This window comes from Orcinus orca, chromosome X, assembly GCF_937001465.1.
Source record: "Orcinus orca chromosome X, mOrcOrc1.1, whole genome shotgun sequence".
In the NCBI taxonomy this organism is placed as follows: domain Eukaryota; kingdom Metazoa; phylum Chordata; class Mammalia; order Artiodactyla; family Delphinidae; genus Orcinus; species Orcinus orca.
This window is the reverse complement of record NC_064580.1, coordinates 131611124-131631530: the sequence shown is the minus strand read 5'-3', so window position 1 is coordinate 131631530 and position 20407 is coordinate 131611124. Positions and strand designations below refer to the sequence as shown.

Here is a 20407-nt window from a genome sequence, read left to right as displayed (position 1 = left end):
CCTAGACAAGTTGACATGTAAAATTAACAATTACAATGAGACTGAAAGTCGAATAGAGGTTACCAGAGGCTGGGAGCTGGAGAGGATGGAGAGTTATTGTTTGATGGAGACAGAGTTTCAGTTTTGTTTTTGTTTTTATTTTTTGGTTTTTTGTTTTGTTTTGGCCGCGCTGCGCGGCTTGTGGGATGTGGGATCTTCGTTCCCTGACCAGTGATTGAACCCGTGTCCTCGGCAGTGAGAGCACAGAGACCGAACCACTGGAGCACCAGGGAATTCCCCAGAGTTTCAGTTTTGCAAGATAAAGCGTTTTGGAGATGGTTGGTGGTGATAGTTGCACAACATTGTGAATGTACATGTTATGTACTTGTTGTCAAACGTACTTGTACGCTTAAAAAGAGTTAAAATGTTAAAATATATGTTATGTATATATTACCAAAATTTTTAAAAGGCTATAGCCCTGATAGTACATACTTTTTTTTTTTTTTTTCCGGTACGCGGGCCTCTCACTGTTGTGGCCTCTCCCGTTGTGGAGCACAGGCTCCAGATGCGCAGGCTCAGCAGCCATGGCTCACGGGCCCAGCCGCTCCGCGGCATGTGGGATCTTCCCGGACTGGGGCACGAACCCGTGTCCCCTGCATCGGCAGGCGGACTCTCAACCACTGAACCACCAGGGAAGCCCTATAGTACATACTTCTTAATGCACTGCTACACTCAATGAAGAAAGGGGACTCTCCAGCCTCCTCACCACCAACAGCAAAAAACAAAACAAACAAAAAAAATGAGCTTTTATTTTAAAATAATGAGCTTAAATCAGAGCAAAGAGAGGTGAAAAATGAGAAAATGTAAAATGGAGGAACTTTCGTAAAGGCAAATGCTTATATTAGTGTTGTTCTCAGGAGACCAAGCTTCGAGCAAAATGCAAGAATGGAATGTGAGACTTCTGCATTAAGTAATGAAACCCAGAAAGTAGCAGAACTAGTTGCAGATAAGTAGCACCTCCTGGCTTCTGGAAGAATGATTTCTCTAGAGAAAAAGCATTCCCAGTTTAGGTCTCCAGGATTCCTACATATTAAAATGATGAGATCATAAACATAGATCAGCAAACATACAAGATAACAAGCCAACTTGACTACAAATGGGCAGAAACAATCAATACAAATTTAGAATCTGAAGAATACCAGATATTGACATTATCAGATATATATCATAAAGTAATTATGCACAAAATATTTAAAGCAATGAGCTATGGAAACATAAAAATAAATGACAAATTATTAGGCAGTTTTGGAAAAAACAGTACTTTTAGAAATTAAAAAACATCATTGTTGAAGTTTAAAAATCAAAGAAAGACTTAATAGTGAATTGGGCACAGCCAAAGAGAATTTAGTCACTGGAACATATATCTGAAGAAATTACCGAGAATGGAGCACAGAAGGTGAAACATATGAAAAAGAAATTGAGACATATGCTATACAGAGAAAGCCATGTATATATAAGTGGAATCCAGAATGAATGAAAGAAATAGTGGAGAAGTGGCAAACAAACAAGGATGACCACTTTCACCACTTCTGTTCAACACTGTACTGGAAGTTATAGCCAGAGAAATTACAAAAAAAATAAAACTAAACAAAAGGCATTCAGATTGGAAAGGAAGAAGTAAAACTGTCTCTCTTCACCAATGATATGATTTTATCATAGAAAATCCTAAAGAACCCACAAAAAGCTATTAGAACTAATAGATGAGTTCAGTAAAGTTGTAGGATACATGATCAGCACACAAAAATCTGTTGTGTTTCCATACACTAGTAGTGAAAAATCTGAAAAGAAAATTAAGAAAAACATTTCATTTACAATATCATCCAAAAGAATAAAATATTTAGGAATAAACTTAACCAAGGAGGTACAAGACTTATACACTCAAAACTACAAAACATTGCTTGAAAAATTAAAGAAGACCTAAATGAATGGAGAGACATCCTGGGTTAATGGATTGGAACACATTATTAAGATGGCACTACTAACCAAAGCTTTCTACAGATTCAGTGCAATCCCTATCAAAATCCCAATGGCCATTTTTGCAGAAATGGCCAAGCTGATCTTAAAATTCATCTGTAATTGCAAGGGACCCAAAATAGCAAAAACAATATCTTGAAAAAACAGTTACAGGATTCACACTTCCCAATTTCAAAACTTACTACAAAGCTACAGTAATCAAAACACTGTGGTAGTGACATAAAGATAGAATTCAAGTCCAGAAATAACGCTATACATCTATAGTAAATTGATTTTCGATAAGGGTGCCAAGACCATTCAATGGGAAAAGAATAGTCTCTTCAACAAATAATACTGGGAAAACTGGATAGCCACATGCAAAAGAATGAAGTCACCACACACCATATACAAAAATTAATTCAAAATAGATCAAATACCTAAATATAAGAACTAAAACTCGTGGAAGAAAATATAGAGGTAAATCTTCATGACCTTGGATTTTACAAATGGTTTTTTAGATGTGAACCATAATCACAAACAACAGAAGAAAAATAGATATGAAAAGAATTCTTAAACTCAACAAAAAGACAACCAAATTTAAAAATAGACAAAGGACTTCAATAGGCATTTCTCCAAAGAAGATATACAAATGGCCAACAAGCACATCAACACCAACATCATTAGTCATTAGAAGAATGCAAATCAAAACCACAATGAGATACTACTTCACACTTACTAGGATGGCTATAATTTTTTTTAATACAGAAAGTAAGAAGTGTTAGCAAGGATGTAGAAAAATTGGAACCCATACCGCTGATGGCAATGCGAAATAGGCAGCCACTGTAGAAACCATAGAATTACCATATGATCCCAGCAATTCTGCTACTGGGTATGTACCCAAAGGAACTGAAAATAGGCAATTAACAAAAACTTGCAGGCAAATGCTCATAGCAGTACTATTCACAATAGCCAATGGGTGAAAATGACACAAATGTCCATCAACTGGTGGATAAACAAATTCTGGTCTATCCATACAGCTGAATATTATTCAGCCATTAAAAAACATAGACATGCTGATGCATGCTACAATATAGATGAACCTTGAAAATACGCTAAGTGAAAGAAGCCACATGCAAAAGGCCACATATTGTATGATTCCATTTATACGAAATATCCAGAATAGGAAATTATAGAGAGACAGAAAACAGATTAGTGATTACAAGAGATTGGAGAGAAGGGTAAACGGGGAGTGGCTTCCTGATGGGTACTGGATTTCCTTTTGGAGTGATAGAAATATTCTGGAACTAGATAATGGTGAATGTACTAAATGCCACTGAATTTTACAATTTAAAATGGTTAAGATGATAAGTTTTATGTTATGTACATTTGACCACAATAAAAAGGAACCAGAAGACACATACATTACCATAATAAGAGTGACAAGCTGACAGGTGATTTCTAAGCAATAATGAAAATCAGAAGATAATTAATGATATCCATGTGATGCTAAAAGGAAAAATCTGAAACCTGCCCCCAAAAGAAAGAAAATCTGGTGAAATATTTTTCATGCATTCAAGCAAAAACTAAAACAATTTTTCAGGGACTTCCCTGGCAGTCCAGTGGTTAAGACTCTGAGCTTCCACTGCAGAGGGCCTGGGTTCAATCCCTGGTGGGGGAACTAAGATCCCGCAAGCTGTGCAGCCACAGCCAAAATAAAATATTTCCAACTTGCATGACTGATTTTACCACCCAGTAAAATCCTGCCAACATAAAAAAATGAGGATATTTATTAACCTTATGACAGTAAATTTGGAAGATTAGGTAAGATGGATAATTTCTAGTAAATATAACTTACTCAAGAAGGAATCAAAAACGCTGAAACTCCTACAACCATTTTTTTTTATTGGCCACGCCCCACAACTTCCTGGATCTTAGTTCCCCGACCAGGGATGGAACCTGGGCCCCCTGCAGTGGAAGTGCGGAAACTCCTACAACCTTTGAAAGATTGAATTGGTGTTCAAAAATCTTCCTACAAAGAAACCTCCAGATTCAGATGGCTATATTAAATACTCTACCAAATTATCAAGGGAGAAATAATACCATTATTACAAAGATTCTTCCAGAAAAATGGAAAAAGCTTGTATTTACATTATCCAACTCTTTAAATGATGACAACAAAGACAATTTTATTAGAAAAGAAAATAATAGGCCACCTTTACTCATGAACATAGATCCGAAACAAAATATTAGCAATATGTATGTGTTAGATTTATCCTAGGAATGCAAGGTTGGCTTAACATTAGAAAATTAATGCAATCCATCACATTAATAAATGCTGAGAAAAAGATTCATAAAATTCAATATCTATTCTTAATGGGAAAATTTGGCAAACTAAGACTAGTAGGGAAACTACGCAATCTGATAAAGGATATTCACAAAAATTTTACAGCAAATATAATATTTTAGGTGAAACACAGAAAGGTTTCCCTTTGAGATTAAAAATAAGATACCATTTATCTATACAAACTACCCTGAAACTTGGCCACAATTTTGTGGATCAGGAATTTAGGTTGATCTGTCTGGCTGGTTTGTCTGTGATCCATGGGGTTTCAGTGGGTATGGACGGATGGATCTACTTCCTAGCTGGCTTCTTTGCTCACCTACCTGGTATCTTGGTTCTCCTTGACCTTTTCATCCACTGGTGTCTCTTCAGGGCCTCTCAGCATGGTGGTCTTAGGATAGTCACTCTTCTTACATAAAAGCTAGATTCCAAGAAACCAAGGTGGAAGCCGTCAGTCCTCTTGAACTTGGCACAGCATCACCTCTGCCGCCATACTCTATCAGCCTGCAGAATCAATTGCCCCCCCCCAACTTAAAACAAATCAAAAGACACATGCGCCCCAATGTTCACTGCAGCACTGTTTACAATAGCCAGGACATGGAAGCAGCCTAAGTGTCCAAGGACAGAGGAATGGATAAAGAGGATGTGGTACATATACACAATGCAATACTACTCAGCCATAAAAAAGAACGAAACAATGCCATTTGCAGCAACATGGATGGACCTAGAGATTATCATACTAAGTGAAGTAAGTCAGACACAGAAAGACAAATATCATATGATATCACTTATATGTGGAATCTAAAAGAAATGATACAAAAGAACTCATTTACAAAACAGAAATAGACTCACAGACATAGAAAACAAACTTATGGTTACCAAAGGGGAAGGGTGGGGGGAAGAGAGATAAATTAGGAGTTTGGGATTAACAGATATACACTACTATACATAAAATAGATAAGCAACAAGGATTTACTGTATAGCACAGGGAACTATATTCGATATCTTGTAATAACCTATAATGGAAAATAATCTGGAAAAAAAGTATATATAACTGAATCACTTTACTGTATATCTGAAACTAACACAATATTGTAAACCAACTATACTTCAATTTTTTTTTAAAAAAAAGGGAATTCCCTGGAGGTCCAGTGGTTAGGACTCTGCGCTTTCACTGCAATGGCCTGGGTTCAATACCTGGCCGGTAAACTAAGATCCCGCAAGCTGCGTGGCACGGCCAAAAAAAAAAAAGTCAAAATACACCTACCTCTCCATGGGAGGAGTATCAAAAAAATTCATAGCCATCTTTAATCTGCCCCATCCACTTTTATTAAAAACTGTATTGGAGGGCCAAAGCAATGCAGTAAGGTAAGAAAAAGAAATAAAATGTGTTAGGATTGGGAAAAAAAGCCCTCTCATAATATGTGGAAGATACGATGGCATACATAGAAAATCCAAAAGAATCTATCTATCTAAATTATTAGAATTACTAAGATAAGTTTGCAAGCTTGCTGAAAACAAAATCAATAGAAAATTTTATTGTATTTCTACATGCCAGAAACAAATAGAAAAATAATTTAAAATAGCATTTTAAAATTCCAAATACTGAGTTGCACATTCTCATCAAATAATGGCAGCTGCCTAAATCTCTCCATACAGCCTTCAAAAACCATCTCTCTATCTAACTATCTCTCTGTAGATATATTTTAAAATTGAAAATAAAACCACCCATAACTCACAGAATAACTAGAAGACAAAGAATACCATAAGTTTCAGTGGTGGAAATTAAGTGTTCTGGAAAGCAAAAATGAGTCACAAAATCACAAGACATATCTTCCTATCCCATCTGTTACAGAAATTGCACTTCTCTTTATCAACAGTAGAGGGTGCTTGTGGACTAAGAAACCTAACAAGCCACCCAAACCTCTTATCTGACTACATATTGTAAAATCACCTCATTGCTGTGATGAATGAACAGAAAATAGCAGATGAGGTAAAAGGTATTATTCTTTTATTTTATTTATTTATTTATTTACTTATTTATTTTTGGCTGCATTGGGTCTTCGTTGCTGCGCGTGGGTTTTCTCTAGTTGCCGCGAGCGGGGGCTACTCTTCGTTGCGGTGCGCGGGCTTCTCATTGCGGTGGCTTCTCTTGTTGTGGAGCACGGGCTCTAGGCACACGGACTCAGTAGTTGTGGCTCGCGGGCTCAGTAGCTGTGGCCCGTGGGCTCTAGAGCGCAGGCTCAGCAGTTGTGGCGCGCGGGCCTAGTTGCTCCGCGGCATGTGGGATCTTCCCCGACCAGGGCTCGAACCCGTGTGCCCTGCGCTGGCAGGCGGAGTCTTAACCGCTGGGCCGCCGGGGAGGCCCCAAAGGTATTATTCTTGATTTTTCACCGCCTCCTTTTTTGAAAACTCCGTTGACTTTGGGCTTCATAGTAGGGCTCATGTTGACCAATGCAGTGTAAGTAGACATGATATAAACCACTTTCCAACAGAAGCTTTCAGTGTGATCCTGTGTTTGGCTCAGTCTCTGGTGCCTCTGCTCTCTGCCATGAGATAAAAATGTCCAAGCTGAGAAGACATGGCGTACGTGAGCCTTGGCCTGGAGCAGAGCCTAAGCCAACCCAGAACAGTCTTGGTTTCCAAATACCATTTCCTAGTAAAAGGAACCCGGGCTCCTTAGAGATTTCAAGACCAGAGCCAGGAAACTGCTAGGTGTTACTGGAACATCTTGGAGTCCATTATCATCATCAAAAATATAAAGGGAGAGGAGACGTTCTTCTCCACAGAAGAATTCCAGCTAATAAATGTAGAAGACATGACAAAATTAAGAAACCAATCATCAATACAGTATATAATACTTGTAAGGAGCTTCAGCAGATACTAAAACCATTGGATGAAAGCTTAATGTGGAACAGAATGTTTACACAGTCTCAAAGTCTAACCCCACAGATTGTTAGGCAAGGGAAGTTATTACCTTTATAAAAGAGAGATCTGGTGGACATCACCTTAACTAAGGGTCAAACTCTGGAGGAATCGGCATCACGTGTCCTCTGATGTGATATGGTGGGAAAGGCACATCACCTAGTTAATATTCTCACTAACGATGTTGAACTGAAATCTAATAATAAGAAAACAGTCACACAAATTTAGAATGTGGGACATTCTACAACGCAATGGTCCTAGGCTTTTTAAAATGTCAACACCATGAAGGACAAAAAAAGACCAGAGACTAGGAGTCTGTTGTAGATTAAAGGAGATTTAAGTGTTCCTTGTATTATTCTTTCAGTTTCTTGAGGGAAAAGATCAAGGAATAAGTCTAACAGAAGATGTACAAGCCTCCAAAGTATGCCACAAATATTTATCCAAGAATCTCTTTTGTTTCCCGGAAGTTTTATCAAACACACAACCTTTAACAAATGTTTATAGTATATTTGCTACGTATATACTATATATATTGTACGTGTGGAAGGTCAGTGACCAAGGTCTCTGCTGTCATGGAACCGACATTTGGTGGTGAAAACAAATGAAATGGTCAATAAGCAGGTAAACAGATAAATGAGAAGATTCTGAATGGTGTAAAGGAAATGAACAAGAGGAGATTCAGAGTCAACAAGAGTCCTGTTTCGGAGATAACATTTAAACTGAGACCCAAAGCCTCGGCAGGTTGAAGTGTTTGGGAGTAAAATATGATGTTTACAACTTCCTTGAATTAGTTGGGAAAGTGGGTGAGAAGATTCCAGAGGGAAGCCATAGCTGGAAGCACGGCCTCCACAGGAGGTTAGCAAGGATGCTCTTAATTCTAGATGTCACAACCACTTTCCCAGGTACAGAGGCAGGGGACCGAGTCATCCAGTCACCTCCCAGGGTTCAATCCTGGACTACCGGAAGCGTGGGTCCCTCAATTGGAAGTGAAAAAAAGCGTGCGTGCTGGGCGATGGGCATTGGAGTGGGTGCCCGTGAGGGGGCGGAGCTTAGGGAGACCAAGCAGGAGGCCAATGGACTTGGGGAGCCTCTCGGGTGTGTGTGTGTGTGTAAACATTATAACTCTTTTCCTGTCAACCAACAAATGCTATCTCTCCTCTTTCAGATTTTCCAGGGAAATCAAGACTCCTTCACACCCGTGGTGAACGCTCTAGACCCCCCGCTGTTTACCCGCTTCCTTCGAATTCACCCGCAGAGCTGGGCGCACCACATCGCCCTGAGGCTGGAGCTTCTGGGCTGCGAGGCGCAGCAGCAGTACTGAGGCCCGGTCCTTCCTTCCTGGCCCCGGGCCCTTTCCTGGTTCGGGTCCAGCATCCCTCTGAGCCCGCCCTCCGGGTCACTTCCTGCCCCACGCTGCCCACGGTGCCATCGTTTTTCTATGTATTCCAATTCCTCAGTCCCGGCAGATATGCCCTGAAGCCTCCCAAATCAATCGTCATGTGTCCTGCGTTCTCTGGGGCTGTTGCATCCAATTTACCTCTTGCGCATTTGCTGCGGCCGCTCCCAGATTGGTCCTTCCTTCCAAGGTACTCAGGCAAAAAGCAGTGAGGAAACTCAGCTGGAAAGCATTCTCCTCTGGGCACGGCCACCACTTCCTCCTCTGTGGTGACCAAGAAAGGTCATGATCATACTAGGCTTCTAAAGGACATATTTTTAATATTTCCACAGAAAAATGAGGAAAATCCATGGCTCTCTGGGATAGGAGATACAACATTGTAATTCTAATCATGCACTCATTTTACTCCCTCCTCAGCTAATTTCCTGCTGAAACGACACAACAAAATGTACCAGGAAATTCTGTACCCTAACTGCCCAAGAGGAACCCCCACCTCGCCCCATCCCTGACAGATAAGGTTGGGAATGGTTTACTGTCCTGTAAAAGTCCATCAAGGTTAGAGGTTAATTTACAGAAATCAATAAGGTGATATGGTTTGACTCCCTGTAAAAGGTTAACCACTTTTATGTCTAACTTAATCACCTTGTTTTGGCATTCTTTTCCCATTGACCACATACATCTTTATTTTTCAAATGCTCTTGAAACCAGCTCTTTTGTCTTCCCGCTGGTTCCCTCAAGAATCAGTTAAACAAAACATTGGTGTGTGAAAACAAATGCCTTTGAGAGTTGTGCTTTTATACTGGAAATAAAAATGTGAACAATGAAATTTTATAATTTATGAGGTGAAGCTAACATTTAAAAAATTAGAAATGGAGCCTTGATCCAGTAGCAGAGAGAGAGATTCTTAACCTTGACATCCATTAGCACTAGAAGGAGTAAAGGCAGTAGTCTGGCCTCTGGCCCATCCCACAAACCCCCCTTTTATAAGTTTTCTAGAGGTTGTGACCAACCAGAATCCGGGAGAGGCTGCAGCAGAATGTAGTGAACCTAATGTGAGAAATGCTGTATTTGCATCGCCCAGATCTCCTGGGATCACTTTTACGAGTTCAGTGTTTGCAATCATACTCCAGCTGATTTGGCTAATGGGGGGCCTGTACTCAGAAACCTACAAGACCCTGATGAAGATGACACAGATGGACAAATATACTGTGTTCATGGATTGGAAAAATTAATATTGTTAAAATGACAATGCTACCCAAGGCAATCTACAGATTTAATGCAATCTTTATCAAAATACCAATGGCATTTTTCCAGAACCAGAACAAACAATTCTAAAATTTATATGGAAATACAAAAGACCCTGAACAGCCAAAACATCTTCAGAAACAAGAACAAAACTAGAGGAATCATGCTTCCTGACTTCAGACTGTATTACAAAGCTACAGTCATCAAAACAGTATGGTAATGGCTCAAAAATAGACAAAAACAGACACATAAACCAATGGAACAGGATACAGAGCCCAGAAATAAGCCCACACACCTATGGTCAATTAATCTATGACAAAGGAGACAAGAATATACAATGAAGAAAAGACAGTCTCTTCAATAAGTGGTGCTGGGAAAACTGGACAGTTACATGTAAAAGAATGAAATTAGAACATTTCCTCATACCATATACAAAAATAAACTCAAAGTGGTATAATTATTTTGGAAAACAATCTGGCATTATCTACAAAAGTTGAGCATAAAGATAGCCTGTGGCAATTCTGTTGGGTAATGACCTAGACCCAGAACTGCCATGTGAACCAAGAGACAGGGCAAAACTACCCATAACACTTCCAAACTGGAAACAACCCTTATTGCATATATTTCCTAGTGGCTCACTTTAATTGCAGTAGAGTAATCCATTATATAATATATATCACAATTTATTTATCCATTGCTTTTCTGACTGATTCATTTATGCCAGTTCTATGGAGCTGATCATCCTTTTTAAAAAATTGATTTGTAAGAGTTCTTTGTATGTTAAGGACATTAACCTATTATCTGTCATATATGTTGTGGAATTTTTCACCTAGTTTGTCATTAATCTTTTATCTTTCTTTACAATGTTTTGCTGTATGAAAGCTTTACATTTTTATGCAATAAATTTATCATTATTTTCACCTATGGCTTTGGGGTTTTATGACATATTCAAAGTAGCTTTTTTCACCCTAAGATTACAAAAAACTCCACTCCTGTTTTATCCCGATATGTATATGGTTTTATTTTTGTTTAGTCCTTGATCCATCTAGAGTTTATTTTTGTGTGTATGGCTGTCACTTCAGTCAGTGCATCCAAATGAATAGCCAGTCATCACATTAAACCATCTCTTTTTCCCCACTGAAATGAAATGCCACCTTTATCATCTATTAAAATCCCATACATACACTATTTGAAGGTGCAGTAGATACCATGTGGCAAACAAAATATCTTAGAAAGCTTCAAGCCCAAGAGGATATGGCTACCATGAGGATGGGTTTCAGTATCGACACAAATATTTATGCATAGACAGAAGAAAACATCTGTATGCTTAGCTGTCAAATAGAGGGAGACTGGGGGCAGATCAAATGCGGTAGATGACATCATAAGGAGGAGTAGAATTCTATTTGGAACTTCAGAAACCTTGAAGGAAGACTCTGGCCAGCTTCTTCTTAAGACGGAGGCCTGATTCACTGGCTTCTTTGCCACCTTACCTGACACGGGTCTCAACAGTGGGTGAGAATGTCAGTTCTAAATGTCTTAAGTAATAGAAAGCTCAAATAGGGGTTTATTTTTCTCAGACCTAGTAGTTGAGAGGTGGGCAGATAGAGGTGTTGGTTTAGTGGCTTAACATTGTCAGAGCCAGAATAGGTGTCATTTTCTTGGCCTTTTCCTTGTGTCCATTGCCTGATGGTCACAGGATGGCTCCTCCAACCCCAGGTAACACTTAAAGAATGTTCAAGGCAACACAAAGGGGAAATGGTAGCGCCATTTCTTTTATCAAGACAGCAGAAAGTCTTCCCAGAAGCCACCCATCAGATCTCCATTATGCTTCAGTGTCCAAAACTATGTCCCACAGCCATTGCTAGCAGCAAGGCTGGCTGGGAGAAAGCGGATTCCGCTTTTCTAGCCTCTCCGGTTGCACGTAATAAGTGAAGAGGGGGTGGTGATGACAGGCAATGAACAATATCTGCCCAAATTCACCACCCATTCATTCATTCAAAAAATATTTATTGAGCACCTGAACAGCCTATGTGAACAAAACAGAGAGGAGCACGTGTGGCTTGTTCCAGAGGAAATGAGGCTGAGGTGGAGCGATCAAGAGTAGATAATAGGCCATGAGGTCAGGGAAGTCAGTAGGATACTACCTGACTTACAACAAAGTGAGATCTCTTTGGCTGTTCAGTGGCAGCAAGCAGGAAGCTATGAACTCCTGTGACTGCAGAACTTCTGGGCCACCGCCACCCCCATGATGGACTGTGCCCCCTTATCCACTGAAATTCATACCTGGTTAACCATTTATACTGCTTATTTGCTGATTCAGTAATAAACCCAACTCAAAACAAAACAAAATGAAAAGGATGTGGGACTGAAAAAGTGGAGTCAAAGATGACACCACAGGGTTTGGCCTGAACAACTTAAAAGTTTCCACTAATTGAGCTGGAAAAGCCCAAAGGGGCATGTGGTTTAGGAGGGGATGTCAGGTACCTGATCCGATGGAGCACAGTCAATTTCTGTCTTGTGTTGTTTTGTTTCTTGAAGGCGGGCTGGTTTTTGCCTTGGAAACTGACTGTGTTCAGGATTCAACAGTGTCAGTAAGTGAATTTTTCTTGTGTTCATAATAGCTCTAGGTTTGCAATAAAATCTAAACCACCATTTTCTGACTTTTCAGACAGAGCTGCCTTGGGACGAGCCAAGGGAAAAGCCATCTCCCCTCGGTGCAGGCCCTCGGGAGGGCGCATGGAACCCCCAAAGCTGCTGAGCACTGGATTTCTGCTGTGCTCTCTGACTTGCCTCTTGTTGGAAACTGTCGCTTTGTCTCTGTCACCTTTATCTGCCTTCGGAAAACAAGACCAGGATGGATTGGAACCACGCTCAAGGGGTGTGTTTGCTGTTACGATGAATGTTCCTATCTTCATAGGACGTAAGATTCCTGTCTCCGGTCAGGAAAGAGTGATTCTGTATTTTAAAAAAAATGTTCACAGGAAAGCAAAGTATTTCTGGTTTGGTTCAACAAGCATGAACCCACTAAGCCAAAGCCACAGGTGTCAACCTTCCATAAAATATGACAAATACTCCCTGAGGACAAAGGGATAATTAAAGTTGTCTGGGGGGAGGGGTCAAGAGGACTTCAGAAAGGAAGCGAAATTTCAGCTAAAGCTGACGAGCCGCTGACCCATGGCTTAGCTGCTCCCGAAGCCCAGCGTGGTGCCGAGTTCCTTCCCATCGCTGGAAAGGGTACCGTTGTGAGTGGTGAACCCTCCTGACTTCACATCACAGACACTTTTGTTTGCCCTGCCTCTTCCCCGATCAGCAGACCCTGAACCTCCTTCTGCCGGCCGCCCCGGCCTCCTCCTGTTGGTGCCACTGGGCAGGCAGCCATCTCCTTTCTCCTCACGGGACACCCAGGGCCCTCAGCCTCCCGAACCCCCTCTAGGCAACAGCATGGTGTCTATTAAGTCGTGCTCCTCGCTCACAGTGTACCCCATTGATTCACAGACACCTCCAAACAACCTTTAAGCGATCTGGGGCGGACATTATTGTTCCTATTTCACATACAAGGAGGAAAAGATGATGTCCATCTGAGGATACTTTTGTTTTCCCAAAAGTGTATTCCTTTAATCTCTCAGCACAGCAAAGTTGTTAGGAATATGGGCCCTGGGCAACTATAAGAACCTGAGATCTGGGACAACTATTTGAACTTGAACCAGGTTTCAAATCCCAGCTTCATCACTTACTCGGGCTCTCTTCAGTGACTGTCTATGCTCTTCCTGCAGAAACTTCCAGGTCCTGGCTGAGCAACTTCAGTGATTACCTGTGGGATCTCATCAGGAGCTCCATCCCTACAGCTGCCATTTTTGCTTTTCTGATCATTTCAGCGATCATGGGGACCCTCTGTTGCCTCACGTAAGCTGCTGGGGGGAGGAGAGGGGGAACCGAAGGAGAGGCAGGAACAGCCAAGTTCCACACCAGCCTGCGCATCTGTAACTAAGGGAAAGTTCTGAGGAAGGTGATTGTGGGAACACCACTCTGAAAGCCCATGTGTGCCCCTTTGAAAAAGTCTCCTGCACGTTCTCTTTTTTTCTCTAACCCACTCCCTATGTTTCCAACCACTGACACATGACGTTTAAAGACCAGTGTTTGCAGTTGATCTTTTTTTTTTCTTACACTAACTTCATTAACTCCTAATTATCCTTCCCTTTAGTTTAGGAACTATACATGGAAAACATATGATTAACTTTTCAACTGCCTGAAAATTTGCTGAAATATTTATTATTAAATCATATGAAGCCAAAGAGATTCCTGAAATAGCTAACAAAATACTTAAGCTTAGCTAGCAAAGCCTGAATTTAATTAATTCAATCAGTATTTACTAAGACATGAACACTTGCCTGTCTCTGTCCTGATTACTAGAGACAGAGAAATAAGACAACTGAATAATTACAACCTGGTGGCTCAGGGCTGTTCAAACTGCGGACTCTAATAAAGTGGCTGAGGTCAAAGATCAGGTGAAGGGTGTGGCATCCCCACCTAAGGCTCCTGATAACCTCAAAACGACCACAGATCAAGAACCATGTCTAGGAAACAAACTTGGATATGGTTCCTGGCACCTAGAACTCACAGGAGCCAAACAGAACTAAATGAGCTATTCACTGTTTGAGCCGTACAGCAGTACTCAGACCTCGGATCGGCCATGAGAAGGACACTTGCTTCAGGCACAGCCACAGAGAATAGTGGACCAGGGAGCGTCCTGGAGGATGGGCCACAGGCAGGGAGCTCCCCCTTCTAGGAGGAAGAGCTGGGCCTGATCAATGTCTGGCCAGCAGGATTCCAGAATGACTACAGAGCAGGGAGTGCTGTAGGCCTCCCGGTCTTCCTCTTTTCAAAGGGAAGGGTTTACAGCCGTTGCCCTCTTCCTGCACCATCACTGTATGGGGCAGGGGTGGGGGTGGAAGCTGGAGACCAGGGGCACATGGTCTACTTCGGTTCAAAGCTCTCTTAACCAAGAAGAGCCACACCCAGACTTGAGAGAACCAGATACTCTGGAAGCAGACTGTGTGGCGGGAGTGTGGTGTGCAGGGTATTATCAGGGATCAACGCCTGCGGGGGGCAGGGGCAGGAAGGGAGAAGCTGAACCGCCTTGCAAGCCCTGCAAGGCCTCCGGTGACCCCCTTCAGAGTTGTCCTTCCCCCGCCGCAGGAAGTACAGGCTCTGTGTTCACCAACCCTGTTCCTTCTTCCCAAGCACAGAGGAAGACTGCATTTCACAACTAAAGAAGCCAGGACTCAAGTCAACATACATTTGATTCTCTATCTTTTAAATCACTGTTGCTCAAACTCTGGCCAACAGGCCGGCTGCATCAGAAACATCAGAGGTTTGCTGAAACACGCACACACGGAGGGGCTTCTGTGAAGACAGGCAGGCAACATGCCGAGAGAAATGTTTCCTTTCTTGAAGTAAATGGCTCAGCCTGGTGAGAAAAACCAGTAAACCCTTGCTTGCTGGGAACAAACAAGGACAGTAAGAACAAAACAAAAGAAGACATGGATGACAAAATATAAAAGGATCCAAAAAGCTGGATAAACAAAGACCTTAGTGAAAGTAAGATTAGAGAAAAAAATGATAGATGCAGGAGACATAATTAATTTTTTGGTAGAAAACAACCAAAATAATTCAACAGAAGAAAACACTTCAAGGCCTAATTTTTTTTAATATTGCAAAATCAAAGGAAGGTTTGAGTCTCTAGTCATACGGGGTGCATCAAGTCCCAGGAAAAATTGGCACTTGGGACTGGGCACGTACTAGACGCCGAATAATACTTGATTTTTTATGAATGCATTTCACAGTCAGGATTGCAGTTTCTCTGCGCCTCTTTATTCACCCCCTTTCTTCACCACCACCATTAGCGGTGGCTGTACAGAAGGCTTAGGCTAGCTGCTTGCTACCTGAGGAAATCAGCATGGAAGGCTGGCCAACCTCTCGGGGCCCTGGCAAGTACGCAAAAACACACGTATTCAATCTACGAATTTTTAGTACGGTTTATACTAGTGAAAAAATAGAACCAACTTAAATGATTCTTGGCTGGTTAAAGAAAGCAGTGAACATTCATACAATGAGAGCTATACAGTCACCAAAACGTTGCTGTAGAAGGGTAATTACATGGAATCAGATTCATGAAATATTGTTGAGTGGAAAAAAGCAGATTATAATAGAGGATATGCAATTTCACCCAATTTGTTGTGAAAAACTATATGTACAGGGAAAAAAACTTTTAAGGACCTAACAAAAGATTTAGACATTGGTCATCTCCTTGTGATAGTGAATAGGTGACTTTAATTATCACTATTGTTGTTGTTATGTAGTTTCATGTTTATTTTTGTGTGTCTGCACTTTCCAATCTTTCCACAACAAAACGTATTGTTTAATTAGTAAGTTTTTTAAGAGAAACTTTAAAAACAAAAGACGAAAAACTATCTGATCACACTCTGATACCACACTCTTACTCTTACTTTCTCAAGTCATGAACGCAGTTTTTGCAATATGAAATTACTTGGTTCATGATAAGAAAAGAAGCTGTCCAAAATCCTATCTTGGAAAAGGTGATGTAACTACAAAGTAGCTCTGTGCAGACCAAGAGAGTGTACTGGAATTTAAACTCAGTTCAGCAGTCATTTTCTCTTCCTTTCCCAGTATCCTCATAGGTGAACCAGTCCAATGAAGTACTAGAAGATTCCAAGAGAGTGCAGAGTGTGCTATTTGTGTGCACTGAGGAAGTATCTATCAGGTAAAATTAAATTGTCGGATTTCCCTGGTAGCGCAGTGGTTGAGAGTCCGCCTGCCGATGCAGGGGACGCGGGTTCGTGCCCCGGTCCGGGAGGATCCCACGTGCCGCGGAGCGGCTGGGCCCGTGAGCCATGGCCGCTGAGCCTGCGCGTCCGGAGCCTGTGCTCCGCAACGGGAGAGGCCACAGCAGTGAGAGGCCCGCGTACCACAAAACAAACAAACAAACAAACAAAAAAGTTATGACACAATAGGGCTTTGTGGCCAATTAAGTTGGAGAGGTGCGGAAACAAATTTAAACATATTTCCTTCACTGTATGACATATCGTGGCCATCTTTCCATATCAGGAAGTGTTGCATAGTATTCCTTGCAGTGGATTCGACAGAAGTCGTTTAACCACCCCCCATATAATAATAATTTAGGGTGTTTGTACTTGTTCACTATTGCAAATGTAATGCAGGTGATAGTTTTACACATTATTCATTTGCTTTCCCCTTTGCTGTTCTGAGTTGGAAATAATTCACTCCGTGGGCACTATTGAACACCTCCTGTCCTGGGAAGGTGACAAAACAAACACCAAGCCTGGCTCGGGTGGAAGGCACAGCAGGGCCAGGGGCTGGGATGAGAGTAAGGTCTGGTGGGCCTCAGAAAGCATCTGGGCTCTACTGGGAGCGAACAGAAAGCAGGGAGCAGAGAAGGGACGTCATTTGATGGGTGTCTTTAAAGGGTCATCTCAGTTGCCACGTTGAGAAGGTCAGAAGCAGGGAGACCAGCTGGGAGGTTTACCGAAATCCAGGTGAGAGACAGTTTCGTTGGGACCAGGGTGGGAATTGGCGGAGTTGCAGGAAGAGTCGGAATCCAGACAGAGGGTGAAGGAAGGAGCATCAGGGTTTGATTATGGGTCGGGTGAGGGGTGGGAAAGAGGGAGGCTCTGAGGATGCCTCCCAGACTTTGGGCCTAAGCACGGGCACGGACGGGGTTAGGAATTTACTCCTGAAAAATGCGAAGAGAAAGAAAGACCGAATGGATGTTCTCATTGATGCGGAGGTGAGATCCAGCCACACACCCTTTGTCCCACACTCCACACAGCAGGAGGAGACCATCCTCTGATCAAACTTGAAGTGACAGTTTAACTTATCAGCTTGCACTAACCTTTAAATCAGATTGGATGTTTACTTAAATTCTCCCCCCCTACTCAGCACATGGGAGCCGGGGAGGGAAGTCTAAGTAATAATGAAAAGAAGAGCTGCATCCTTACACACATCTTTATAGTCTTTATATATCTTGCCCAGCTTGTTCCTTAAGACAAACTGCTGAACGTGCAGTCGTTGGGTCACAGGCCGTGAGCATGTTAAAGCCTTACGCTGGTCCACGTAGCGCTTGTACGAGTTTCCAGGTTCCGCCTCTCTTGAACATTGCGTTGTTTCTTTGGTTTTCGTTACATTTTTGCCAGTTATGTTTGGCAATATATTATTTAATTTTGCTTGTATTTTAAAAATTCCTGAAGTACCCCTAGGCTTGGTGCCCCAGAATTTTTAAGCTGCTTTTTCTTTTTATAAATGTATTTATTTATTTATTTTTGGCTGCATTGGGTCTGTAATCCCCATCCTGTCTCCTCACGCCAGAGCCCTGCCTCTTTTTAAACTATAAAAACTAAATCATAGGCATGCATTCTCCTGTGATTTTCTGTTTTGAGATTCCTCCACGTCGATGCCTGTAGCCCATTTCCACCCAGTTGTAAGAAAAGACCTCTAATCATTTACACCATCGACTGTAGACAGACATCTGTATTGTTTCTGTCTTTTTTATTCTAAATATTAATGCATGTCTTGTAGTGTACAAGTGCTAGAGTTCCTCTGAAGACTATCACACTGTGATTGACTTTCTGAGTCAAAGGCACCAATTATTAAATATATCCGCATCCTTGAGAAGATGCAACATCACCAGCCTTTTAAATTTTTGCCAATCTGGCGGATAAGTAATGATATCTTATTGTTTTCTTACTTTGCATTTCCCCGATAACTGATGAGATGGAAGACCTTTTCATGTGTTTATAGGACATTTGTCTTCCTCTTCTATGAATTTTGCCCATTTTTCTAATTTTAGTTTCATTTATTCCTTATTGGTCAGTAGGAATTCTTTCTATACTCTGTATACTAATATTTTGTAGGCTATAGCTGTGGAAAATATCTTCCCTCAGTTTGAGGATTGTATTTTCATTCTCGATATGACGTATTTTGATCAGCAGAAGTGCTTATTTTAATGTAGTGCGAGTTGGCAATCATTTTCCTCTGCGTAAGTGCTTTTCTACCCCAAAGTCATAAAGGATGTCTCCTATATTGTCTTCTAAAAGTTTTATAGTTTTGCCTTTCGCCTTTAAGTCCTTCAGCTACTCGGAACACATTTTTGTGTGGTGTGAGGTAAAGTCTAATTTCATTTTTTAAAAACATTGTGAGAAACTATATTTTTCCAGTCATGAACTTTGAACTGAATTTGTGTGCCTCAAGGCAGTTCTAGGAATTGAGAAAAGCAGATAGCTGCAATAAATTCCAAGGAGCAAAGCCTGATTCTGAGCACTGAGCACCCTGAACTGGAACCAGCCGAGCAGAAAAAGGCATGGGAATGTTGAAAAAAAGACCAGCTGTATGACCATGCATCCTGAGTCAGCCGACTTGCCCTCCCAGTACTTTTCCACGCTGAGCTTTGCCTCGACAAAAACTTTTAACTACATTTTGCTGGAGGATTCACTCCCTCGGAAGTCTCCGACGGCAGTAGTTTAGGTGGCGTGTTTGCCTTCACCTGTAACCTGTCTCGGTTTCTGTTTTGATCGTATGGATCCCCAGTCGCCCTTACTGCAAGCGTGTCCTTTCCCTACTGCTCTACAGTGCCTCTTGTCATGTCACCATTTCTCGTCTCTCTTCTGTTCCAATGGTCTGTCTATTTCTGTGCCCACACCATGCTCTCCTAATTAACATAGCTTTGTTATAAGTCTTGCAATCTAGAAGGCAGTTCCCCCACATTGTTCTCCTAGAATGCTTTGGCAATTCTTGTTCTTTACAAGTCCACACATATTTTAAAATTAGATTATCAAGTTTCACAAAACCTATCCCAGAAGTGGGATTGCTGGCTCAGAAGGTACTGTTCAGCTTTATGAGATAATGCGAAACTGTTCTCCCAAATAGTACTGCCAACAGCAGTACTCCCAGCAGCAGTATTCAAGAACTCATATGGATTCACATCTTCTCCAACGCTTGATATTGTTAGACATTTAAATTTTTGATAATTGAATGGAGGTGCAGTGGTATTTCATTGTGGTCTGATCACTAATGAGGTTGAACATCTGTTCATATGTTTATTGTCCACGTGGGTTTCTCCATCTGTGAAATGTTTATTCGTGGTTTTCACTCATTTATCTGCTGGATTGTTTGTGTTTTCCTTATTGATTTGTAGACCTTTATATGTTCATAGTAGGAATTCTTCGTCAGTTGTGTGTATTGAAAATATTTTCTGCAAAAGCACAACTTATCTTTTTTGCTTTTTAGCTTGTCTTTTGATGAGTAAAAGTTCTTAATGCTAAAGTCAAACTGATCAATATTGTTTTATAGTCAATGGTTTGTCTCTATCCCAAAGTCTAAAAGTTCTTTGCTGATGTTTTCTGTCAAGAGCTTTAAAGTTGTGTTTTTGACACAGAAGTCCTTAATCCATCTGGAATAGATTTTTTTTCTGCATA

At 41.2% G+C, this 20407-nt stretch overlaps 2 protein-coding genes across 2 annotated transcripts in view; both read left to right on the top strand.

Moving 5' to 3' along the window:
* F8 (coagulation factor VIII) overlaps positions 1-10819 on the top strand; it is a 127501-nt gene extending 116682 nt beyond the window's left edge. The window contains exon 26 of the mRNA XM_004285927.3: positions 8424-10819. Within this exon, the coding sequence (XP_004285975.2) occupies positions 8424-8579 (156 nt within the window). The 3' untranslated portion in view covers positions 8580-10819. The remainder of the gene's footprint in view (positions 1-8423) is intronic.
* Positions 10820-12635: 1816 nt separating this feature from the next.
* On the top strand, positions 12636-13806 carry SMIM9 (small integral membrane protein 9). The gene is made up of 2 exons (XM_004285943.2): positions 12636-12777; positions 13673-13806. The coding sequence occupies exons 1-2, from the start codon at positions 12636-12638 to the stop codon at positions 13804-13806; spliced, it is 276 nt and encodes a 91-aa protein (XP_004285991.2).
* The last annotated feature ends 6601 nt before the right edge of the window (positions 13807-20407 follow it).

Coding starts and splice junctions, on each gene's coding strand:
- SMIM9 (XM_004285943.2), top strand. CDS start 12,636: ATGGAACCCCCAAAGCTGCTGAGCACTGGATTTCTGCTGTGCTCTCTG. Junction 12,778..13,672: donor ATTGGAACCACGCTCAAGGG/GTGTGTTTGCTG, acceptor CTCTTCCTGCAG/AAACTTCCAGGTCCTGGCTG.